Below are 17,549 nucleotides of genomic sequence, written 5' to 3' on the forward strand. Positions count from 1 at the left end.
ATGAAAATGGTGGAAGTTTAAGGAGGAAGGGATTAAATCTGGAGGAAGACGGCGGTGGAGGGCAACGGTCGCAGATGGTGGTGTTGGCGGTGGACGACGACGTTCGCAGTATGGTGGTGTTCGCGGTGGAGAGAAGGAATCGAGAGGAAGAATGACAACGGCTGGCGGTGGAGGACGGCGAAAACGTGTTTGTGAAGGAAGAATGGTAGCGGCTGGCGGTGGAGGACGGCGAAAACGGTGTCGTTTGCTTCGCAGTGGTAGTCGATCGCAGGTGCCGCTCGTGGTAGTCGCATATGCTGTTGGTATTTTAGGGTTTCAATTGAATGTGAATTTGGGGGAAAAAAAGGCACCAGCACAGCAACATCAGCTCAACACATGCGAACCCCTAATGCACACAGAACTTCATAAGCGGGTTGGCGGGTCAGCCCGCCCCGCCCCGTCGTAAGCCCGCACGGGCCGCGGGTTATGCGGGGCGGGCTTAAGTGGGTTGGCGGGTCAGAAAATAGAACCCGCCCCGTTTTGCCACCCCTAGTTGAGTTAGGCTTAAAGTCCATTTTGTAACATGGTATCATTAACTAGAGAGCTTTTTTTTTCTTTCCGCTTTTCTTTCATGGCTTTGGCTTCTTCTTCTACATCCTCTGTCTCCCTTCATCACCTTACCACTCTTATTCCACTCAAACTGGATGACGAAAATTTTCTGTTGTGGAAACAACAGGTTCTGGCCACTGTTGATGGGTTGCTGCTCTCCTCGTTTCTTGACGGAACTTACGTTCCTACGCGCTGTCTTTCTGCGGCCGATGGAACCCTCAGCCCCAATCTCAGATTCATCTCTTACAAGCAACAAGATAATTTGTTGGTTGCGTGTTTTCTGGCATCCATGACCACTCCGATTTTAACCCAAATGGTGGGTCTTACCTCTGCCGCACAGATCTGGCACACGCTGAACACGTATTTTTCTTCTCACGCTCGAGCCCAGATCAAGAAATTGAAACTCCTTTTAAAGAATCCAAAGAAAGATCGTTCTATCTCCGCATATGTTTGGATATCAAACGCGTGGTGGATGCGTTGGCTGCAGTCGGTGCCCCAATTTCTATTGAAGATCACATCGTAACCATTCTTGATGGTCTTCCTCCTGATTTTGATCCCTTTGTATCTTCCATTCTGTCCAGAATTGATCCTTACAAAGTTGCAGAGATTGAAGCTCTGCTTCTGGTACAAGAAGAACGTCTTGAACGCCATCATCAACTCGATCCTCTCAGTTTTCCTGCCACTACCGCTCTCTCAACTTGGACGCCTTCAAATCCAACCAATGACAAAGCCAATTTCAAGTTCCATAGCAATCGTGGTGGTCGTGGGTTTTCTCGCTCTCAAAATTTTGCACGTGGTTCTCGCTTCTCTCGTTCTCAAGCTCGTGGTTCTTGGACCTCTTCCAAACCAACGTGTCAAGTTTGTGGCAAATATGGTCATGCTGCTCTCCAATGCTGGCAATGGTATGACCACAAACCCAATCCACCTCCTCGTGCTAATTTTTCTCAGTATTCGATCTTGGACCCTAAACCCAACGATGCGTCTCTTATGGGCATTCCTTCCGCTACTGAGGATCCACTTTGGTACCCCGATAGTGGTGCTACACATCATGTAACGAAAGATCCCACTTTCTACTCAACCAAGCAACCTTACCACAACACTGAAACTATTAAAATGGGTAACGGCTCAGGTTTGTTTATTGCTAATACTGGATCTGCAATTTTTCGTTCTTCTCTCACGGATAAACCCTTCTTACTGCGCAATCTATTACATGTTCTGATGATAACCAAGAACTTACTTAGTGTTTCTCAGTTTGCTCGTGACAATCATGTGTATTTTCAATTCCATGCTAACCATTGTTGTGTTGTTGATCAGGCTACGAACAAAGTTCTTCTTCGCGGCATTCTTAAGGATGGTCTCTACACTTTTCCAACCATGCACACCCCTCATATGTCCTCTGTTTTTCATACTTCTTTTGTTGATAATAAACTCATAGCCAATATTTGGCATGAACGCTTTGGTCACTGTCATGCTGGCACATTAAAACAAATTTTACAGAATTGTAATATACGTTGTTCTTCTGATATCAAATTTTGCTATGTTTGTATGCTTGGTAAAAATAAATAGCTTCCTTTTACTTCTTCTGTTACCATTTACTCTCGTCCATTGGAGCTTGTGTTTGTTGATGTTTGGGCCCTGCTCCTATACCTGCTTTTAATGGTGCAAGGTATTACATCTCTTTTCTTGATGCTTACACCAAATATACATGGATATACGTTCTTCATACCAAATCTCAAGTTTCCTTCGTGTTTAAAAAATTCAAAAGCTTTGCTAAAACCAAACAAATTCTGAACTTTGATCTATTCAAACTAATAATGCCAAAGAATTTCTTTGTCTTAAACCTTTTCTTGAACATTATGGCATTCACCATAGACTTACATGTCCCCACACCCACGAACAAAATGGATTTGTTGAACGAAAGCACAGGCATATTGTTGATATGGGCCTAACGCTTCTTGCCACTACTTCATTGCCTCGTCGTTTCTGGGCAGAAGCCTTCATCACTTCCACCCACATTATCAATGCTCTTCCCACCCCTGTGTTGAATGGTGATAATCCTTATGCTAGGTTGTTTAAACGCAAACCTGATTATAATGTTTTCAAAGTGTTTAGTTGTGCTTGTTATCCAAATTTACGTCCCTATAATAATAATAAGTTTGATTTTAGATCACAGTGTTCTCTCTTTCTTGGATACAGTCCAACTAATAGAGGCTATATTTGTCCCATGCCCACTGGTAAGATTATTGTTTCTCGTCTTGTTCGTTTTGATGAAACTACTTTTCCATATAATGAAAACTCAAATAGTTTTGTTATGCCTACTGTTTCTCATAAGCACTCACATGATATTTCACCCACTTTGACTGTTGTTCATACAAATACTAATTCTGTTAATGAGCATATTGTTTCTGATAGCAATTCTACTACTAACATTGGTGCTTCTGCAATTGGTACCATTGGCAATTCTATTACTAACATTGGTGCTTCAGCAACTGGTAATATTGAATGTCTTCCTTCTATTCCTGCCCTTACTAACACTCATCCCATGACCACTCGTGCCAAGGCAGGCATCGTTAAACCCAAAATTTATACTGTTGTTTCTACTATTCCTTCTCCTCCTTCTTGTGTCAAGGAAGCTATGGCTTCTCCTGTATGGTCCCAAGCAATGACTGATGAGTATCAAGCTCTCCTAAAAAACAAGACGTGGACTCTCACTGCTCTCCCATCCAATGCCTCTCTGGTAGGTTGTAAATGGATTTTTAAAACCAAATTGCATGCAGATGGCTCTTTTCAGCGTTGCAAGGCACGCCTTGTTGCCAAAGGCTTCAATCAAACTGAGGGACTTGACTACAGTGAAACCTTTAGTCCTGTAGTCAAACCCACCATGATTCATATTGTTCTTTCGCATGCTGTTACAAATAACTGGGCTATTCGTCAAGTGGACATCGATAATGCTTTCCTCCATGGTGATCTCAATGAACGTGTGTATATCCAATAACCACCAGGTTTTATCTCCCATGATCCCACTCTTGTATGTCAATTACACAAGGCTATCTATGGCCTCAAGCAAGCACCCAGGTCCTCGTTTTCTAAACTTAGCACAACTTTATGTGATCTTGGTTTTTGTCCTATCATAAGTGATACCTCTGTGTTTACTAAATTCACTTCATCTTATACTATGTTTGTCCTGGTTTATGTTGATGATATAATCATCACTACATCTTCACCTACTGAAATTACTAACCTCATTACCACTTTGCGTTCTTCTTTTGCATTAAAAGATTTAGGTAGTCTTCATCATTTTTTAGGAATTCAAGTTTCTCGAACATCTACTAGTGACATGCATCTCTCTCAGGACCAATACATATGTGAGTTGTTACAAAAAAAAAATATGCTCCATGCTAAATCTCAACCCACACCTATGACATCCTATTCGCGTCTCCAACAAAATTCTTCTAAATCATTCAATGATCCTTCCCTGTATAGGTCAGTTGTTGGTACACTTCAATATCTTCTTATAACTAGGCCTGAACTCTCTTACTCTATTAATCGTGTTTTTCATTTTATGCATGATCCGAAACTTCACCACTGGCAAGCTGTGAAGAGAATTCTTCGTTATTTAGTTGGCACCATTACACATGGATTGTTCCTTCGCCACAACTCGACGACCTCTCTTATTGGTTTTGCGGATGCAGATTGGGGTGCTGACATTGACGACCGCAAATCCATCACTGGCTATTGTATTTACATGGGTCTAATCTTGTTTCCTGGTCCTCTCACAAACATAAAATGGTTTCCAGAAGTAGTACGGAAGCAGAATACTGGGCAGTTGCAGCTCTCCTTGCTGAAATTGTGTGGATTCAATCCCTTCTTTCTGAGTTGCGCATTCAAGGTTTAAAACCAAAGCTGTATTATGATAATCTTGGAGTTGTTCTGCTCAGTGCAAATCCCGTTATGCACTCTAAAACGAAACATTTTGAACTGGACCTCCACTTTGTTCGTGATCAAGTTCGTAATCAAAAAATTCAACTGCTTCATCTTCCAGCACGCTTTCAAGTTGTTGATCCCCTTACCAAGCCTGTTTCTGGCATATTGTTTCTTCATGTACGGGATAAACTCATGATTATGACTAATCCAACCATGATTTAAGGGGGTGTTAAGGGTATCCATGTGTTACCTTGTATATAAATTACTTCTTTATCAACACACTGTAACACACATCAGTTAATATGATAACATTTCCTTTCCTCTCTCTGAGTTACAGTAACAATAACATATTCAAATTATTGATGTGTTAACACTTATGTGGACTCACTCATTTGAAAGGTATATAGTTTTTATACCCCACAATCCCTACCAATTTAACTCTTTAATTTAGGTGCATGCTTCCTTCTCTAATATTTGATATATATAGGAATGGCCGAAACACCGAAAAGCGGGTTCATGACTTACACAGCAGACTCTTGCTCAAAGTTTAAACACCAATGTTTGAACGCAGAAATAAAATTTTCCAATCACAAGAATTTCATTATGCAGTTGATAAACACCATGATCTAAATACCGTTGATAAAAGAAAGTTTACAAGCACAATATAAAATTACTCCAATATCAAGACATACAAGCGAGCGCGAATATTAATGGTTATGCTAAATGCCACAACATATACTACAATAGCATATTTTCCGTCTAAGGTCACAGAATCCAGAGATTATGTTTAACCACGAGAGCCAATAAATATATACATTTTCTCACAAAACATATATAGTTTCACCAAGGAGCATCGACCTCTCTTCGAAACTTCATCTGATAGTTTTCAGCTTTGCCCTTCAAACTCCCAAGATAAGCACCAAAACCATTACATGCTCCCTTCAATTCTTCAAGCTTGACTTCCATGATCCTTATTTCATCGTCTGCACGACTGGGCTCATTTCTATATGCCAAGTACTTTTTGGCCTCTGAGACATCATTTTTCTCATAAGCAATGCTTACAAGCCGGCGTAATCGGATCCTTAGAAACTCAACATTCATGCCCAGATGCTCAAAGGCTAGCAATGTTTTGTCCCAGTTAGCAAATTCAAAACGTGGGGTGCATATCACACTAACCCTTATGGCATCAGCAATGTTGACAGTTTCAGATATAATTCCAGCAATCAGCTTATAGTTCATGCCCTTGATGAGATTCTCATGAAGAAATGCATGCTGACTGCAGCATAGCCTGTAGTACTTGTTTCTAACTTCGGTAGGAAATTCAACATCTATTGACACTCCCTCAACTATGATGCTAAAATTTTCAAAGCCTCTCATATCTTCAAACTCAAGCATTTTAAACTCCTCCACAACTTCTGAAAGAGCTTCCTCGCTATCATTTTCTGATTGTTCTACTGATGGCCCGGCCTTGGGTCTCAATCTCGACAAGTTTGCCTTCTTTTTCTTTTGGATATCTAGTGGGACAGATTTGCCATGCTTTCTCTTTGAGCTATTGCATGTCACAACATCAGTATCTGTGCTATCTTTGCCTGAGAACAATGAGCAAAAGAAAGAATCCATAACATTGATGATTCATGATTCATATAATAAAAGAACTAAAAGCATAGAGAAACAAGTCTTGCCTCCCATTTTTTGTTTTGTGCAACTATCAAGATTCAGAAAGGCCCCGTCTAGTTCCCTCGTATTATTAGCTCTTATTATATAAATCTGAAAATCAAGTATAACAATTAGTGGCCTGACCTAAACAAAAGCATAAAAATAAGTTTTGCTTAAGTTTTCTGAAAAGCAATATAAAGACCAGTTTCAGTTGGATATAACAACAAAATCAGCTTTTACATAGTAAAGGAAAAATAGTATCTATGAAAGTGAAAAAAGAGAGAAGCTTTTTACTAACTCCAGCTATTGTCCCAAAATATACAATAAGTGGTATGCCAATATAATGACCCATTTTCCCAATACTCCAAAGAATACTTCTTGGGCAAAATCATGGACTTGAACACTCTTTAACAGAGGTCCAGACCAGAGGATAATTGTCTTAATAATCAGGGAACAGTAGTTGTCATTGTAACAGTGCCCTATTTCACCAAGAATCTGCATCATTGCTACCATATGACATTCTATATAGCTCCAAATAAAATAACCATAGCAATCAGGATATGATTGTCATTTTAGCAGTACGAAGTTTGCCTGATACCATTTAAGCCCCACAACTGTTGCCATTATGCCATAAGGCCTCCATATTTTTCTTTAGTTGCAAGTGTTCCCACACTAAAATAACATGTATAACACACCAACAGAAGCACACTAGTCACTAGAAAATAAGTTTCTCTGTCCCCAACTCCTTGTCACAAATAAAATAACCATAGCAATCAGGATATGATTGTCATTTTAGCAGTACGAAGTTTGCCTGATACCATTTAAGCCCCACAACTGTTGCCATTATGCCATAAGGCCTCCATATTTTTCTTTAGTTGCAAGTGTTCCCACACTAAAATAACATGTATAACACACCAACAGAAGCACACTAGTCACTAGAAAATAAGTTTCTCTGTCCCCAACTCCTTGTCACAAATAAAATAACCATAGCAATCAGGATATGATTGTCATTTTAGCAGTACGAAGTTTGCCTGATACCATTTAAGCCCCACAACTGTTGCCATTATGCCATAAGGCCTCCATATTTTTCTTTAGTTGCAAGTGTTCCCACACTAAAATAACATGTATAACACACCAACAGAAGCACACTAGTCACTAGAAAATAAGTTTCTCTGTCCCCAACTCCTTGTCACAAATAAAATAACCATAGCAATCAGGATATGATTGTCATTTTAGCAGTACGAAGTTTGCCTGATACCATTTAAGCCCCACAACTGTTGCCATTATGCCATAAGGCCTCCATATTTTTCTTTAGTTGCAAGTGTTCCCACACTAAAATAACATGTATAACACACCAACAGAAGCACACTAGTCACTAGAAAATAAGTTTCTCTGTCCCCAACTCCTTGTCACAATCTTCAGAGATGGCATATATGTTTTTTTTCCTATTTTTATAAGAAAATAGCTCTGTTTGTTGATAAATGATAACATCAATAAGGCCTAAATCTTTAATCATTTTTACTGTACAAGGTGGTAAAAAGATAGTGTTGGATTTACCCCTGAACCCAAACAAAGAGAGTAAGGAAGAGAGTGATTAAACCCTCCACATCAGTTAGCGGCTCATGATGGATAAACAATGTACCTGTCAAAGCATGTTGCTAATGCAATAGATCATGGCCTTTTATCATCTGGATATAATGTTTAGGACCCATGGAAAATATATTTTCAATAACATTGACCTCCACAACGGATTAGTACCCAATAACAAGGTGATCCCAAAATTATATTTATCAATTGTTAGATATTTGGGATTTGTTGTTATGATTGTATCTATTACATTGCCACGAGTCTAACTAACACAAAGGGCAAGTGAATGATATACACACGTCATTGTTAAACTTTTTTAATTGCAACATAGTCTTCATGCTCTGTTCGAAATGTCGAATCACCATTACAAAAATTTAAACAAAAAAAATGTGAAACATCACCTTAAATTTGGTTGGTTCAACTAATTGAAAGACCACCGCATCACCTTCCTGCAATTTGTGCTCAGCAGAAAACTGTCTCCATCCAGCACTCAATACCATCTTACAGGCAATGAATTTTGTATTGTATTCTTTACCATATTCATCTTCCAAAATGATTGTTGTATCCTTATCCGGTAAGTGTCTTTTGCAGAAGGACACAGGAAGGCCCTGCAAAAAGAAATCAGAAGACACGAGAGTGAAACGTAATGACATAAGGTTTCTAAAATAGAAGTATTTTTATTTCAGCGTATTGAGATACTCACCATCCCAAAACAACTAGCAACATGTGATCTAATTAAAGACTTCACAAAACTAGGAAATTCTGGTCTCAAATTTGATTGGACCTCCTCTGCTTGAAGAACTGCAGATGACATGACCTCGCCACGAGAGGATGTTCCTTCTACTGCAGCCTTCATGGAACTGGAAGCAAATACCATGTTCCAATTTTACCGTAGTTAAGTCAAATAAAGAAGAAATTTATTATCTAAACAACACTATGCTGATTTGCTTACCTTGAAAACTTCTGAGCCTCAGCAGGCGTTGCCTGTAGAAGAATTTGTTAGAATAATAAAACAATTAGACTTTGAATTTCAGTTAATTGTGCCAGAGTTCATTTAACTCACACAGAAGTTGTACACTCTGAAGAGTGATTGATTTAGAATTTATAATACACTTGCATAATAATGTCTAAACTTGGATCTAAAAAGGAAATATAAAATACTTATAGCCAAATGTTATTTGGATATCATTATCAACAAAGTTTAAGTTGCCTATGTTAATAGCAAATTTAGAGCATTATTTTTCTGCAATGATTTCAAGTTGTTTCCATCACAATTTCCAGACAGACATAATACTTCTCTAGTATTATCCCTTGCATCATCACAACTTGAGTTTGCAGTGACATATTCTCTAATGCAAACATATAATGTGTTTGGTTTGTATACACATTTTGAAAGAAAAAGGTCTCGTCAAATTCCTCAATGAAGTCTAAGCTACAATGAGGGCATATTGATTGATACCAAATCAAACACTCAGATACTCCATTGTAAGCGACAAAAATAATTTTACTTGTCAAACATATTGGCTTAGCTTTTTAGAAAGTCCTATCCCTTTTGCTATTAAAAACTATGAAGGAAAGAAAAAATTGCACGAATTCACGGAAGGCAGAAATCTTACAAGTCTAACATAAAAGCAAGCACGAAAGATAAAATAAAAAAATAAAAAATCTTACTTGCTTGGTCTGATTATTATTCAATCGTTTGTATTTATTCTCCACCACCTTGTTTTGTTTATCCTGCAAACAGTGCAACATGGCTACAACTCATCACTGTCAAACTCAGAAAGAACTACTTTATATCAAAATGAAAAACTGATACTATGTAAGGTCAAGAAGATGAATGAAGACGCCCACCAAAGCCTTTGTTCCACAACGTGCAAAACACACAATAAAGAAAAAGAAAAATGTAAAATTGGGACATTTTTGTAAACTATTAGATAGAGAAGATAGAATAAAACCATGTTTAAAGGAGACATTCTTGAGGAGTGGGGTAGTGGTACGCCCCCATGCAACTCCTCCCCATAATATGCCACAGTCACAGCTTGATCATATTGTGGAAACTCCACCACGTCCCTCCTATTCGCACGATCGCGGTTCCTTTCATCAATCACCACCATTTTCAACCTTCTTAGACGAGTCCCTTTTCAGTTTCAAATGTGAATGAAAGAATTAATCACCAACACCTTTAAAGAGAATGAGAAAAGAAGTTTACAACATGGATGGTTGATCGTTGACGAGAGAGAAAAAACAAAATGTGCCAGTAACGTTGACACTGTTGGATTCACCACCTTAGATGTTGTGTCTTTGGGTTGGTGTTGTAAAAATTGGTTGGTAATTGCCAACAAGAACTTCAGATTTTGCAATGGAATGCATACAACATAGGAGCATGGAAAAATAGATTTTAAAAACAACCTTCAAAATAGAAATATGAGACAGACACATAATTAACACCTGTCTTTGATATATATATATATATATATATGGTACTAGTATAAAATATATAAAAGAAAGTGATTGTAAATTGATATAAATATCTAAAATAATGACAAACTAAAAAAATAGCCTGAAATCCAAATAATAAAAATATAATATTAAAAAACTAAAATAAACATAATAAAAAAGACAACATTGTTATAATATTAATAAAAGTAATATTTTAGAATTTTTATTTTTAAATATTACTAAACGTACTTTCCAAAACAATATTTTAAAAATAAGATAATTCCGAAAATACTTTCCATCCGTCAATGTAATAGGCTGTGTTTAATTCAAATATATCACTAAAAAATGTTTTTATTGATAGAGTGATCGGAGTGGACCAAAATATAAGAAAAGGATTGATAAAAAAAATAAAGTTTAAAAAAATATGTTTACTTCTACCATGTACTGCTGGATTTTTTGTTAGATTTATTGATGGTTTGATATCCACCATTAACAACATGCTTTCCTCAGTCGTTATCTTCAATCTTTCAAGCAATGTTTTCGGCCATAGAGCTTAGCAAGCACACATACTAGCAGTTATATACTCAGTCTTACATGAAGACAAAACCACAAAGCATGAATGCATAAAGCTTTTCTTGTCAATTTTGTCTCCATACCAATCAACATATGAGTATCAAATCATATCGTGATTAGAGCCGCTAAATATGTTAGGAAACATTAGTCTCTACTCAATTATTCCTTTAGCATACCTGATCAACCTCTTAACAGCAAGCAAATGAAATCGCTTTGGTGTCTCAATATCAAGCCTTGTATTATTGTATAGCAGACACATCTTAGAGAACCCACCATTTGCCAGTATAGAGTATTGTCCACAATTTGATCTCCTTCAGACTTGTCGAGTGTATTTTCAGTATCAACAAGTGTTGGACTGCAACTCTTACATTTGAAAATCTTTCCAACATATCAATATTATATTCGCTTTGAGGAAGAAAATTCCACCTTTATTTTCTTTGAACTGTATTTGAAGAAAATAAGAGATTTTTCCATTCATTTCAAATTCAGCCTTCATATCATATGCTTGAATGCATCATTTCTTCCTTTGCTTCCTGTTACTAATAGGTCATCAAGATGTAAACACACTATTAACAAGTCAATCATATCAATCCCTTTATGTATATACGATATTCATGGTGCACTTCACAAATCCAAGCTGCGGTAAGTCATTATGTTCTAGGCTCTTTATGCAATTTGTACACTTGCTCTACTTTGTCTTTAACTGGCTCTGACACATACTTTCTCCTCTAGTGGTCCATTTAAGAAGGCAAATTTTACATCCATATGGTGTGTTGAACAGCAGAGATAACTTGCCACAAAGACCACTAGTTTTATGGTTTCTAGTCTTGCAACCAAGATAAAAACTTCATCATGGTCCAAGATTGTTTTTGGAACAAACCTTTTGTTACAAGCCTACCCTTGTATTTGACTACCTCACCCTTTGGATTTAATTTCACTTTATACACGTATCTCACAACAATTGCTTTCCTCCCCATTAGCAGTGGAGTGAGTCTTCAATTGTGATTCTTCTCAATCGTGTCTCCTTCACTGCTTCCTCAAAGCTCATTGGTTCCAAGTCACCTTCAGCTGGGACTTGTAAGTCTAGAAAGACTTCATAGTCACTTAATCTTAATGGAGCTTGTCTCATTTTTTGAGGTCTTCTTTCATTATGAATTTCTGATCCTGGTTGTTGTTCATCATTGTTTGTCTTCCTGGATCGTTATTTCTATCATTCCAATTCGAGTACCGAGTTTCATCAATCTTCAAGTCTGTACTAAGCATCATGCTGAGTCAGACTATTGTACTCTAGATGCACTTGTAGAATGATATCCAAGCAAAATCAAATTTTCATCCCTATAATTCAATTTCTTTCTCTGCACATCAGGGATATGTTTGTAGCAAATACAGTCAAAGATTCTTAAGTGACAAATCAGGGACATGTTTGTAGCAAATAGAGTCAAAGATTCTCAAGTGTCTAATCAGGGACATGTTAGTAGCAAATAGAGTCAAAGATTCTCAAGTGACTAACATTTGGTTTCAACCCTGACCATGCTTCTTTAGGAGTGATTTCATTAAATCTCCTTGTAGGACATTTATTCAGAATGCCAACAACTATTAAGATAACTTCATAAAATACCTATTACCACTTGATGAGTTCACCTCAAAAGGACCACAAACATCTGAATATACTGTCTCTAGTGTTTTGACTGACAAGTGAGTTCCTAGTCTACATACTTGTAAGACACTCGCTACATAACTCATTAGGGGTTCTAATAGCAGGTATTTCAATCACAATACCAATTTTATTGAGCATGTCAAGGCTCTTGAAATTCAAATAACCATACCTTTGGTGCCATTTCCAGCTTTCATGATAGTCCATCCACCTGAATTCCAAACCTGGAAGTTCTATTGCTATATAGTGGAGCTTTCAATTTCAATATGTTGTTGTTGACATCAAAAACCTTCCACACTCTATCTTTTATTGATAATGTATAGCTTTTCTTTCAGCAGTTAACCAAGACTTAGCAAGTTACTCTCCATCTTACGAACATACATTACATTGGAAATGTATGAGTGTGTGTCATCTTTCTTCTAAATTGAAATTTTTCCTATTCTCTCTGCATCAATGAAAATATGATCTGCAAATTTCACTTTGTTCTTGTCAATCTCATCAACTCACGAACCACTCCTTGGGACCCAGTATCAAGATACAAGTAATCACTCTTGCCATGCTCATCTATGGTTGTGACCATGAGCAACACTAACCCCTTTTCTGACTCTGCCCCTGAGCCATTCTTGTTTTGGCATCCTTTCCGCCATTGTCAAGATTAAATTTGCACTTAGATGCAAAGTGGTCAAAGTTTCTAAAATTGAAACCTTGTATCATTTTTTTTTATCAGTTTTCTTGTTCTTTTTGAATAAGAACTATGAACTTGGGTCTTGATTGGCTTCTTCGTAGTTCTTTCTTTTATCATTTTTCCAATTGCCTTTTCCTTTTCTTTGCATGTTCCTTTGTCTAGATAACCTTTTGCCCACTTGTGTCTCTAAAGTTTGATAAGAGTTCCTGCCAGGATTCCTCTCCTTAATCCTCTGTTCATGTACCTCTAAGGAATTTTGCAGTTCCTCAATCTTGAGGGACTCAAGATACTTTGACTCCTATATCGCAACCACAATATGATCGAGAATTTTGAAGTTAATGTTCGAAGACTTTCTCAACCAGCAACTTTCATCACCTATTCGCATCCCTTCAAGTGGTTTGTCAAGGATCGAATCTTAGTGAAGTAATTAAAGATGGTGTCCACAAAAGTTCATATTGTTTTTACATTATCTAGAAAACTTCACCTTCTTGATTTGCCACACCGAAAATCTTCTCAAAATTCACATCATCGACACACTGATGAATCAAGAATAATGTCTTACCATCCTTCTTCTTGGAAATTTGAAGATGAACTTCTGGGCTTCAGTCATATTGTCTCCAACAACTTGATCGCCAAGGCACATGACTCGTATCAACCCCTTCATTTGGATACACCACCTATCATAGCTCTTGTCATTAAGAACGGTATTGACATCGAAAACTCATCGTTGATCATGATTTCCAGTCAACATTCTTTTTGTCTCACAGGTTCGCGATCAAGAACCTTGCTTTAGATACTATTGTGAAGATAGCAACCACAATAGAGTTAACACACTCAAAATCTCACACACAGACTAATTGAGTATCATATAATAAAGAGAAAGATAAAAAAAATAATTCAGTATTTCAATCATATTAAGAGAGAAGTTTTTAACTAACTTATATAATCATTAATTTGTAACTAATAACAGACTGGTCATAAATATTCATAATTCTTCGTTGAATTAGTGATTCAACATCACAATAAGTACAGTCATCATGCATAGTATGTGAGTTGTTTGCAGTTCTCATTCAAAGATAAAATTAACCTTAAGATCTAATTTTTTTAATTTTTTTAATTAATTTTAGATATTTTAGAAAAAGTGAATGACTAAAAAAATTTAACCGGTTTTTTCTTTCTAAACAAAGTTATTTTACTAAACTATTTCTATAACACCTTAAAATAAATAACTATACATGAAGTATTCAAACAATGATTTTATGATTTTATCCTTGTTACCTATTTGTTATTCTTATTCATTTACTCAATTATCAAATATTTTTACGTGATATGCTTTAAACTAAAATTCTTCATAACACATAAAGCAAAGTAAAAAACATACATGTTATAATGAATAATAACTAACATTCACATCTAACAAATCAAATGTTAAAGTATAAAAAAGAAGATGATTGATAAGTACAAAATATTTGAATCTAGATATATCCAAGTCAAATAAAAAAAAATATTGACTAAATGGAATCACCCATGTCTTTTACCTTAGATCCCGCGAGATTCATCTTTTATCTTAGTGTCATGGTTAGATAATTTCATCAACATATTTTGATTCTATTTATCCTTAGTTATTTTCATCTAACTCAAGATACTCGTCTAGGTCTTTATCCAAGTCCTTTTCCTCTATGTCCAAGCATTTCTCCTACTAAGGTTTGGTGGTGCAACTCAATAAGAGATGTGGGAACAACTAGCAATATGGATTCTCACAAACTAAATGATGAGTCATATTGTTATTGGTGTTCTCAATCAATTATGTGATCTTTCATCACAATTCAATACCACACTCCCAAAATTAACAATCCTTATGATCATCTAGTTTCTTCACTAAAAATACACTATAAAGGTCCACGAAATACAAATTTACAAAATAGAGACATTTCTCCCATTGTAGAAGTTTTTGCTCAAGTGATCTCGTCACTTATAACTCGCCATCATGTCATGTATGCATGTCACTTGATGTCCCAATCTTTGATCTAATGAAATGTAGAAACCTTCCTTTGATTCTCAAACCATGTTTTACTAGCGTTTTCACGTATTTAAAATCATATCTCATCCTACATTTTATTAATTCTTTTAAAAAAAATCTCTCAATATTTATATACAATGTCCTTTTTTATCTACACTTTTCAAGTATAAATCGAAAGGTATTAAAAGTTAATAAATTTTTAAATTAATAAAAATTCACTTTAATTTTATGACATTTTAAGAGTAAATTGTCATTAGAAGTTTTTTTATTCTTCCAAAAGTCTTGTCACATTAAGAAGAATGTTGCATACATTAATATAACATCAATCTCAGCTAATCTATAAAGCATTAGGAATTAAAAAGTATATGATCTTTTAATTGATTTCACACATAATTTACTATGTCTAATTAATTATCTTTAAGAACAAAAATCTAAAACTTGTTATTACATCTAATTGATTAAATTTAAATGTTGATAGCATAAAATCGACCCAAACAATATGCTATTTACTTATGATGGTTGATTTCCCTTTAGGATAATCAATTATCCTCCGAATTATTATCATGAAAAAACAAGTTCTTGTAATCATGAGAAAAAAAAACAAAAGCCATATCCTCCGAATTATTATCATTTTATAGATTGCAACGTGATTACATCTTTTAGCACGTCTTAACATAGCATGCCTAAAAATAATAGACGTCTCAAAAAAAATGTTTGTAATATATTTTCTATCACACTTTCTAAATACATTTATATTAATAATTTGAAATTTATTATAAGTCATATTATTTTTTAGTTTTCCTTTCTTAAATATATATTTATATTAAATTGACTTTCATTAGGTTTGAGATTTGTGGGTATTTTTCAACAAATTAAATTTCCCTTTTAGAATATGAGACACCAAAAATAAAATACACATGTAATTCCAATAAAAGAAGAAACATGAAAGGAAAAACGGAATCCCACAACTTCAGCTGACTAACCTGTATTATGTGAAACCAGCTGTTAAATAAGGCATTTGAATATTAGTATTAGTTTTTTGTTTAAGTGTTAGGATTAGTTAAGCCCTTACGTTATGTACAATAATTGTGTTTGACCTTCTCGTCCTTCACTTTCTTTATAAAGCTAATGTTTTATTTTTGAAAAATTTAAATAAATAAATATGTTTAAAGCTGAGATTATTTTGTGTTTTTCTAAAATACAGTTACTATATACATAAAAATATTTAAATATTTTTCTTAGTACTTTTCAAGATATATCTTAAAACATATATAATATGTTTCTCATCAACTCAAATTGTGTCTATTAAAGATTTATATCTTATAAACCATTTTTTCGCAAAAAAATTATAGTAAACCAACTTTTTTAAAATAAATGTACAGAAGACTAAATAAAATAAGAGTTTAATTTTAATAATTACTTATAAAAGAATAAGATAGGCAATATAAAATTGTTTGATGCAACTTATTTTATATTGGAAATGGAGATTAGCTATATATAAACTTATTCTAGTAAACTTATTTTTACTATACAGTTATAGTAACATTTTTTCTATAACATATTATACCTTAAAGTTAGAAGATGATAGATGAATATCTAATGGTGATATAGAGTTGTATGTCAACTTACACTTAATCCACTATTTATCTATCATATATAATTATTTTCCACCATTAAAACTAACTTAAACATCTTGTTTTCCTCTTTTAAGAACAAAATTTATAGAGTTCAGGTAAAAAAATAACATAAAGCAATTCAAACAAGTATAATTTAAAATTGTTGCATGATATCAATTTAACTTAACAACATTTTTAATTTTTTGCATTTCATTTTATCCATGAATGTAAGGGATATATTGGATTAGAATATTAAAAAATAAAATATTTTGTTTCTATTAAAAAAATCTTATCATATGCGATGGAGATTTCTAAATAATATAAATAAGCTTGTAATATTTAATTAATATGTCGCTAAAGAGTACAGTGGTATCCAATTAGTCTAACAAATAATAATTACACTTAGTCTAAGAAAGAATAATTAAACTTAGTCTTTTATAGTTTTTAATTATTGAAATAGGTTTTATTTTATCTCATATTTCACATCAATGTACCCGTTGGTTCAATGCATTAGATTACAACTCGAATCTCTTGTTAATAAAAGAATGTAACTAAAAAACCACTACAATAACCAAGTTTTTACCACGATTAGTTGTAAGTAAATCTGGTTTGCACCAATAAATAATTACTAAATACTATAATAATTAATAAAAAATTCTACAAGTTTAAATTTTGATTGTATAAGTTAATTTTTATTTTATCTTATATATGGCACTGAACACCAATAGAACAGTTGATTCAATGAATTAGACTGCAATTCGAATCTGTTGTCTTGTCAATAAAATAAAGGAAAATTATTTGCGAGTA

The 17,549-nt window shown here is 34.8% G+C and overlaps 1 protein-coding gene across 1 annotated transcript; it reads right to left on the reverse strand.

Annotated features, from left to right (window-relative positions):
- Positions 1 to 5,131: 5,131 nt before the first annotated feature.
- On the reverse strand, positions 5,132 to 10,084 carry LOC137808306 (B3 domain-containing protein Os01g0234100). The gene is made up of 7 exons (XM_068609344.2): positions 9,711 to 10,084; positions 9,427 to 9,489; positions 8,708 to 8,739; positions 8,459 to 8,615; positions 8,157 to 8,363; positions 6,195 to 6,279; positions 5,132 to 6,101 (listed from the first exon to the last, which is right to left on the reverse strand). Exons 1-7 carry the CDS (start codon positions 9,867 to 9,869, stop codon positions 5,353 to 5,355), a joined length of 1,452 nt encoding a protein of 483 aa, XP_068465445.1. The 5' UTR covers positions 9,870 to 10,084; the 3' UTR covers positions 5,132 to 5,352.
- Positions 10,085 to 17,549: the final 7,465 nt, after the last annotated feature.

Source organism: Phaseolus vulgaris, chromosome 3 (assembly GCF_051622355.1).
Source record: "Phaseolus vulgaris cultivar YP4 chromosome 3, ASM5162235v1, whole genome shotgun sequence".
Classification (NCBI taxonomy): Eukaryota; Viridiplantae; Streptophyta; class Magnoliopsida; order Fabales; family Fabaceae; genus Phaseolus; species Phaseolus vulgaris.

Coding starts and splice junctions, on each gene's coding strand:
- LOC137808306 (XM_068609344.2), bottom strand. CDS start 9,869: ATGGTGGTGATTGATGAAAGGAACCGCGATCGTGCGAATAGGAGGGAC. Junction 8,364..8,458: donor TTGCTAGTTGTTTTGGGATG/GTGAGTATCTCA, acceptor TTCTTTTTGCAG/GGCCTTCCTGTGTCCTTCTG. Junction 6,280..8,156: donor TTGAACCAACCAAATTTAAG/GTGATGTTTCAC, acceptor CTTGATTTTCAG/ATTTATATAATAAGAGCTAA.